The sequence below is a fragment of the Rhamphochromis sp. 'chilingali' genome, assembly GCF_963969265.1.
Source record: "Rhamphochromis sp. 'chilingali' genome assembly, chromosome: 9".
Classification (NCBI taxonomy): domain Eukaryota; kingdom Metazoa; phylum Chordata; class Actinopteri; order Cichliformes; family Cichlidae; genus Rhamphochromis; species Rhamphochromis sp. 'chilingali'.
Genome location: NC_137936.1, coordinates 611,824 through 620,017, shown reverse-complemented (window position 1 = coordinate 620,017; position 8,194 = coordinate 611,824). Strand labels below are relative to the sequence as shown.

Sequence of the window (8,194 nt, the reverse complement as noted above, 5' to 3'; positions counted from 1 at the left end):
TATTTGAGAGCCATCAGGGTAGAGCAGGAGGTATTCTCCATCTTTCATATCTTGGTTGAAATCTTTCAGTTTTTTAATGGCAGCACCCAACAGCCTCTCAGATGACCAGCTTGGGTCAACATGTAATGGTAGTGATTTCCCTCTTATGGGTCTCATGCCAGTCCTCTTTTTGTTCACGATCCCAACAGAAATCTAGATTACATTTCAGGAAAAAAAGTGGTCACATATTAGAAAAGTGTTGTCTGACAACAGATTAACATTTAAAAAACTTTGTATTTATTCCTCCACTGTTTTCCTTGATTTCTTTTTGGATTTTGAGAACATCCTCCTTTCTGCCTGTTTACCTTCACGGTACTTGAAGAACAGCTGAACAACTGTCTTGGCTGAACAGGAGAAAAGGGTGAAAGACAGAGAGACTCTTTATTGCTCTATTGTTGTTTATATGTCTGTGAAGGTTCTCAGTCATCCAGGTCATCGTAGTCAAAGGAGCTTGCAAAGAAAAGCGTCTGGACTTCTTTAAGTTGCTTGAAGACGTTTCACCTCTCATCCGAGAAGCTTCTTCAGTTCTAAGGTCAAATGGTGGAGAGTCCCAGATATAAACCTAGTGGGAGTTTCCCCCCACAGAGGGACAAAAGGACCCCCTGATGATCCTCTAATCACCTGAGCCAAGGTGTGAAACTGGGTGTGGGTCCCAATCAGCCAGAGTTTCGGGTGTGTTCATTGTGAAACCTGGCCCCACCTTATCATGCGAATTCCTGAGGTCAGATGGCCCAGGATGTGAGTGGGCGTTAAGGCGTCTGGGAAGGGATCTTGTTAGGGAGTTTTTATTGTTTTATTTGCTTATGCTTCAAAAGTTATGTTACACATATTCCACCAGACACAGTTTTCTGTAGAAACAGGAAGCTGACCCTGTGACACTGACAAGAGACCAGTACAGAAATACATATCCGCAGAAGTTGACTTGCATTATATTATTCTTAGAAATTGACTTGCAACAAACATACTTTGTGACACACACACACAGCTAACGCACAGACAGCATCAGGACCTGCGTAACAGGAAATGTGATTATATTTGCATATTGACGATGTAACCTATAAAAATAAACGAATGCTGCAGTTCGGTGTGATTTGCTCTGAGCTTTTCACCCGTGCCGCACGTTGTCAATCTTAAGTGTCTCAGTGTTGTTTATTCACCTGACTGTTTGTTAACTGTAAATCTCTGACATTTAATTGGTCCTTCGAAGCCGTTAATGGACTGGTATTAATAATACTATTATGCTCCATTTCACAGTGGTATCCTTCCTCAAGTCCCGACGCCGTGACAAGCCTGCGTCGAAGTCTCTGCAGAGCGCCCTCCAGGAAGGGTTGAAAGTCCAGGGACGCTAAATTCGGGTCCTGGCCGACGTTATACAGGCCCACGGCGCTGGGGCTTGAAAGTGGACGCCCGACAGACCGGCAACAGCGAAGCCAGGTGATTATTCCACATTTGACACACCTTGCGTAAAACGATCGGCTGGGACAGTCTGTCTGCTCTAAGTATATTAAATAGGAAGTGACCTATTCGCTAACATAAGTCTATAGAAAGACTGACTATCCGCTCACCTGTAAGAGGTTGGAAGCCCGACAAGTTACCCGCTCGCCTGAAATAGGGCTGGAAGCCGTGTAACGGTTAGCAGCACGCCTGAAAGACGGCTAGTGGTAGATACTAAAGAGAGACTCAGACTGTCCAGCATAAATCTTGTGCGCATAAACTGTTTTTACTGTTTTGTTGGTGGAGTAAGTTGATTTAACAGCACATTAAGGTGGCTGAACTACTCCACTGAATTGTTTACCGTTGATAGCTCACGTACTGGCTGAATGAGGAAAAAGTTGTGCGTCATCACGTAAAATCGACAACCGCTTTCAAGAATAGCTTGAAAGTAGAAGCCTGTTGTTGATAACTTCTCTCATTCTTCGTGCCAGTGACAGCTTCACGGGTCTGTCTGTATATTTAACTCGATAAAATACCTTGTAAACAAACCTTCTACAAAACGAAACCAAATGGTTTGCAGTCCCTCTGCAGTAACTATTTTAAGAGGAACCTTACAAACAGAACTAAACAATGAAATATAGTTGGCATGACGATCATGCCCAGATTGTATGAAATAAATAAAAGGAAATCATTCACATGAAAACCTTTTCTATAAAAAGAGAGATGCATAAGGTAGATTAAGGCTGTCTCATTGTTCAGCCGAGGAAAGTGTGTGAAAAGGTAAATGTCTCCAGCCTGGGTGAGGGTGGGACTGCAGCCCACCCGAAGCCCTTGATGGATACAAAATAAAATATAGAAATAAAAATAATAATAAATTACTTGGTTCGACATGCAACAGAGAGAATGAATGTGACTGAAGGTTGGATCTGAGATGAGGCAAACAGATCCGTGTACTTTTCGGTATTTGAAGTTTTGTTTCAGAAACCAAAACGAAAAAACGATATTTAAAAGAATTTTCATTTTTTTAATTTTTGATAAAGAATAAAATGGGCGAAAATAACTTGTTTTTTCATTCGGTGGTAACAAATAGCCGTCATACACTTAAAATTAGACGTGCTTTTTTGGATTTCTTCGTGATTCAAATAATGAAAGTATACTAGCGCAAAAACAAAAAAATAGACGCATTTTCAATGTCTGAAACGGGAAGTACTTCTTCTGCGCGCTTTTTTTATGGCGCGCGCACACCGTCCCCCACACAAGAGATCGACGGCCTTAAAGTTACACTGGAATAAACAGAGGATGGACCATTACGTTGTTTTTAGGAAAACTAAGAGAGTGACACTCCGGGACGAAGACATGACTGCAGAAAAACTGGGTCGCATCTTTCAGGTAGATATGTAAACTTCGCAAACTTTGCTTTCAGCAGTTTTTTTATGAACGTTATTGTTCTTCCTTACTGCGGAACGGCTAACGTTAACATTTGGTGATTTCATGTAGGCCTACTTTTACTAATACTATGTCTAGCCGTCTTCATTGTGCTAATATGTGAATTGTGCACATGTGCTAATGTGTAAATAGTTATTCATTGACTTTTACCGGCTACTAGCTAATAAGTAAGCCTTTAGAGCCTATTAACCGTGTGCACAGGAGTAACACGTTAGCAGAGCAACGTGATTTACGGAAACTTTTCTTAAACAGGTATCCGCGCATACTCTGTACATCACGGATGATTCAAACGTGGCTATGTTCCCCGGTGCGGTCTCTGGTGTTTTCAGCGCATTAGACCTTACACCCAGAGGTCACTATGAAGTCCACGGAGAAGACATGGAGTCAATTCCAACAGCAGGTTCCAGCGGGCAGCGTTTTGCATTTATGCGAGCACCAGCTGTGGCAGCGTCTGCACCTTCACGTTCACAGCAGGCTACTTCAAGTTCCCCTATGTCCTCCAAAACATTTCAGAGGTAGGATGAGTCTGTGTTCTTGAATATTAAATTACAGAACAGGCAAAATAAAAAGAAACATAAGGTGCATGGATAGTTGAATTGTTAAGAATAGCAAAGCTGTTTTAGTACAATTTGCCTATAGCAATCACTGAATGGATTTGTGGCCTGCTGTCTTTTACAAGATATGTAAAATTATTATGTTTTGTTTTACAGATCAGTGTACTTTGCAGATGTAGTTGGTGGGAGGTTGATTCCCAATAGAATGGTGGTTGTACGATTCCTGGAGTCTGAGGCTACGCTTCAAGGGATAGTAGGAAAAGTGCAAGATGCCATTGGTAATTACAACCCAATAATTTTGACAGATGCACAGGGCAATGCAATTCTGGAGTCGGAGGGCACAACAGGTGAGCCATAATATTACAGCTAAAGCCCATATCTTATGGAGAGACATGTCTTACCAGACTCTTTGTAATATTTATTGGGTAATATGGTATTGGCTTCTAAACAGGTTTCTTTGGTTTTGTTTTTCATCTGTAGGGTCACAGTACTGGAGACAAAATGCACGAAAAATTCTTGCTGTGCCTGAACAAGACTTTAATTGCCTCCAGGGAACAAAGAGGAAGAAACTGAGGTATGTGAATAAATATGTATATACTATAGGATGAACATCAATATAGAAGAATTAATTTGATTTAAATCCTATAATAGCAGTAAGACATCACTACATAAATCATCATCTATCAGTAAGTGATGTGATGTTTCTTTAAGCCAGTAAGTAGCTTTGACATCTGATTATCCATTTTTATTTGTAGCAGCCGTAAAGATGATGACAGTGCCAGTTTGGGAGAAGTGAGTGACAAAATAGAAGAGTTGGTGTTGGCATCTCAAAGTCTGCCAGCTGTCACAGCAGCAATCAAAGAGCTCACTGATCTTGCAGTTGCCCAGAAAGTCACAACCCCCAAGCTGCAGACACTCAAGGAGGGATTTAGCTGCGTGGTTTGTATGAGTATGTTCAAATGTTGCTTAGTAAATACATTACATCTACACTAACATTTTAATTACAATTAAAACAATGTCAAACCACATTCAATCATTACTTTGGACAAACATTTTTTTACCAAACATAGGCTCTTTATTCAGCAGTGTCCATTTAAATACTTAGGCACAGACAATCAAGATGCAGGTCTACTGTAACATAACATTCAAAAGTTTACATGCACATTTAATTTGGGTTCTCCTTGCAATCTTGACTATGAAAGTATAGCTTTTCAAATTGATTACAATGTCAGTATGGGTGACGGTACACTGTTCACAGTAATGTAAAACTAAAAAGTTCACATTTAAAATGGTACTGTAGTTGCATATATTGAATCAAGTACCTGTAACTTTTTCATTTTTCTTGCTTGCTAATTGAGAAAATGTACTGATTTTGCCCCTCATCAATTATAGACAAAAATATAGACAGGGACTTTCTCAGAACAGCGTGAACAAGAGGAATTACAGAATAACCAAAGATATTCTGCATGCTGTCTGTAAATTTATGTCAAGACTGACTTTGAACCTATAGTTTGAACTAAATTCAACATAAATGGATAACAGTCTCACTTATCTGATTTACTTTTGCAGACATCATTGAGGATCCAGTGTTCTCACTGTGCTGCAGAAGCATTATTGGCTGCAAGACATGTGTGGAACAGTGGCAAGAGACATCACAGCACTGTGCAAAATGCAGGGAGAGTAACAACGGAGTTCTACAAATTACTGGTCTAACAGCTGCATTTTCTGTATTGAAATCTTTTTTTGCAGAGGAGTAATGTAGTGTGTACACACAAATGTTTACAGTCAGTTGATTTTTTTTTTTGTCTGTTCTGTACAGTTTACAGATGCAGTGGTTCATACATTTCTCTGAGTTATGTTTATGAGACAGAGCAGAGCTTCTTTGTATGGCATAAAGTCACCATTTACGGCTCTAAAAAACAAATGTGAAATATCAGGATATTTTTCTGCAAAATGACTCTCTGTTCTAAGTTTGTCCTGTTCGGTTGTGAAGGGATCAACTCCAAAAGTCGAATATTCTTTGAGTGCAGATCCCAAGTGCTGCCTGTAAAGGTCTGCTGCTTCAAGTGCATTTGGCAAGAGCTCTGGAGAAATTCTTCTTTTACACCCATGTTCTGCAAAGTGATTTGGTATGCCTTTTCCTGTAAAAAATAGAGGAGGTGTTTAAATGTTCATTATCAGGGTTGTAAGCAATCTGACTTTTTTTTTTTTTTTTTTTACCTGGGATTCTATGAGCATTCCATGATTCTACCACACTTGCAAGACCAATGTTACACAGCTGACAGGTTAGATTGGACACACAGTATCGCACAAGGTTATCCTCCATATCTATCTCCTCCTGGTCCATCAGCTGGAGTAGGACAGTTTTTAGTGGGTAGTTGACACGGTTGTTGATTTCAGGCCAAATCCTTTCAACTGTGTGGTTCTAAAAGAGTTAAAAGAAACATGTCTTAAATGTACGTAGTAGTACACGTAATAGTATAAGAATTTCAGCTGATGTTAATGGTACTTAAATCTTACTCTTGTGGATGAGGTCTGTAAATAAGGCAGTCTCTCCTGATTGAAGCGATGATGTGACAGCATCTCTTGCATGAACAGTGTTAAATAAAATTCCTTTCCATGGTCTACTCGCACCTGGTCCCACATACCATAGGTGATCACTGCAGGTCTGGTACAGGAAAAATAAAGAACATTTATTAACTATTTTGCTTTAAGACCAGCAAAGGTGTTATTATTTTGAATGTATTCATTCATGTTTTTTTTGGGTAATATTTTAGTTGTAGTAGGACAACATATATTTCTTAAGTTTCTTTGCAATGTCACTGTCATGCTCAGACTTTAGATGTATGTCAGAACAATTGAAAGATATGTGGAAATCCAAGAACCTTGTTCCATTCATAAATGAACACTGATTAATTGCAATAAAGTAGTTAAATGATTCATGTGCAATTCCATTTTATTTATTTTTACATTAATAGAAAATGTTGATCAAAATGTTTGGTAAGTTCTTAATATATTATATTCAGGAACATAACCAGACCCATCTGTTGCATGTCTAATTTAAATTCAAATATTGTAAATTTGGGTGCAGCTCATGTCCAATATGACTAACATGTCCATCAAAACACTTAAGATGAAATAAATGGTTTGAGAGGTTGTATTACCTGAAAACATATTCATAGATGCTCAAGTTGTTTTTGATTGGCATTGTGGAATGACTCACAATCTTTTTACTGAATCCATCTACAGCTAAAACATGGGTGACTCCAAACATTACAAGTTTCTCGTTTTGGTCCAGGTGAACCTTGTGCCCCATGCATTCAGCATGGTACGGTGTGGGATTAAGATTCCGAGCTCCCTTACAAAAAAATCACAAAAATAAATGACAGCTGACTGGATAAAGGCAGATTTGATCATACGTTTGAGGAAGAGTCAAGTAACTGTTAAAGCAGGGCGTACATCTGTTAAACAGAATTAGGCCCTACCATTACATGATGTATATCACAAATATGACAAAGAACATTGGAATACAGTTCTAGTGGAAGATTAAATAACATAGGCTACCTGGCGTCTTGCTTCATGATAAGGTTGATGCACCTCTCTTAAAATTGACCCAATTCGTCCCTCTGCAGCATGTACCCCTTTTGTGGACAGATAGCCCTTCATCATTTTGCGGCCATATGTTGGGCCCACCTGTTTAAAATAAAAGATCATGCTACTACTAGAACAACAAATGTAAAGTAGCTTATTCTGAAAGCAAATGTGTAAAGCTAAAGTATTGTGCTAATTAACTGTACAAATACCAGTGAGAGACATCTTTAAAATAACTAACGTTACCCACCACCCGCAAGACGCTAAAACGCGCGGGCGCGCGCACACAGTCTAGACTAACCCCCTTACAACCCAGTTAAGACAACCATACACAGTCATAAGGTGAAGGAAGAAAGTACCTTACCTCATTTATAGCTTGTGTCACCTCAAGCTCCAACCGTGTGTCCGAGAGTCGACAGCTAGTGATTTGCTCAGCACAAAACTTTCTAACATTTCTCGCAGAAAATCCTCTCACTTCCCCGTGTTCATATGACAGACGCTCTGATATAATTTCCGATGACAGGCCTTGTTTTGCCATCTCCATGATCACGTCTGAGTATTTTTCCAACGTCATGATGTCCACACTACAGTGTTTGCCATAAGTTTGCGCATCACTTGTACAGGTTGTTGACCTACTAAAACTTCCGGTTCAGACAAAATAAATAAAGGGCCCTTTCTCGTTCTTTTTTCTTGGGTTTTTCGTTTCTGATGTGCGAAAGGACAAAATGAAAAAAACAATTGTTTTACGTTTTTCATTTTAGCTTTTTAAGTTGAGAATTAAATAAGTGTCTCATTTTCTTTTTTAAATTATACTTTCTGAAACGAAACTTCAAATACCGAAAAGTACACGGACCCAAACAGAAGACCAGTCTAAAAAGTAGGCACAAACCTGCTCAGAGAAAAAACAAATTTGTACAGATTGGATGAATTCTAAATTATCTGTTTGCTGAGTAAAACGATCCAAACTATTAAATTGGCTCAGTAGTAGTATAGTGATTTACACTGATAAAATGTTGTAATATACTGTTGTTATTATATGGAAAGAAAAAGATGATAATATTAATAAAAATATAATATTAATGACAAGTATCCTAGTCAGTATGATGTGAGATGGATAATTGTTATGACGT

The 8,194-nt window shown here is 38.9% G+C and overlaps 1 protein-coding gene and 1 long non-coding RNA gene across 5 annotated transcripts; one reads left to right on the top strand and one right to left on the bottom strand.

Annotated features, from left to right (window-relative positions):
- Positions 1 to 2,453: 2,453 nt before the first annotated feature.
- LOC308401881 (uncharacterized protein) lies at positions 2,454 to 5,796 on the top strand. 3 transcript variants are annotated; one of them, XM_080890337.1, is made up of 6 exons: positions 2,454 to 2,862; positions 3,172 to 3,434; positions 3,630 to 3,820; positions 3,954 to 4,047; positions 4,229 to 4,412; positions 5,043 to 5,796. In XM_080890337.1, the coding sequence occupies exons 1-6, from the start codon at positions 2,704 to 2,706 to the stop codon at positions 5,184 to 5,186; spliced, it is 1,035 nt and encodes a 344-aa protein (XP_080746463.1). In that variant the 5' UTR covers positions 2,454 to 2,703; the 3' UTR covers positions 5,187 to 5,796. The 3 variants fall into 3 exon arrangements, with proteins under 3 accessions (XP_080746463.1, XP_080746462.1, XP_080746461.1); XM_080890336.1 differs by having other exon boundaries at positions 2,455 to 2,862; positions 4,232 to 4,422; positions 5,043 to 5,793; XM_080890335.1 differs by having other exon boundaries at positions 2,459 to 2,862; positions 4,229 to 4,422; positions 5,043 to 5,790.
- A 210-nt stretch (positions 5,797 to 6,006) lies between these two features.
- On the bottom strand, positions 6,007 to 7,912 carry LOC308401886. Of its 2 annotated transcripts, XR_013972641.1 has the most exons (4): positions 7,429 to 7,912; positions 7,038 to 7,166; positions 6,638 to 6,831; positions 6,007 to 6,141 (listed from the first exon to the last, which is right to left on the bottom strand). It is a non-coding gene; the product is annotated as an uncharacterized lncRNA (long non-coding RNA). The 2 variants fall into 2 exon arrangements; XR_013972642.1 differs by lacking the exon at positions 7,429 to 7,912 and having other exon boundaries at positions 7,038 to 7,413.
- Between the last annotated feature and the right edge of the window lie 282 nt (positions 7,913 to 8,194).

What these genes read in the sequence shown, in the direction of transcription:
- LOC308401881 (XM_080890335.1), top strand. Translation starts at nt 2,704, where the DNA reads ATGGCGCGCGCACACCGTCCCCCACACAAGAGATCGACGGCCTTAAAG. An exon ending in TCCTCCAAAACATTTCAGAG is followed by an intron (nt 3,435 to 3,629) that starts GTAGGATGAGTC and finishes TTTGTTTTACAG; the next exon opens with ATCAGTGTACTTTGCAGATG. An exon ending in ACAAAGAGGAAGAAACTGAG is followed by an intron (nt 4,048 to 4,228) that starts GTATGTGAATAA and finishes TTTTATTTGTAG; the next exon opens with CAGCCGTAAAGATGATGACA.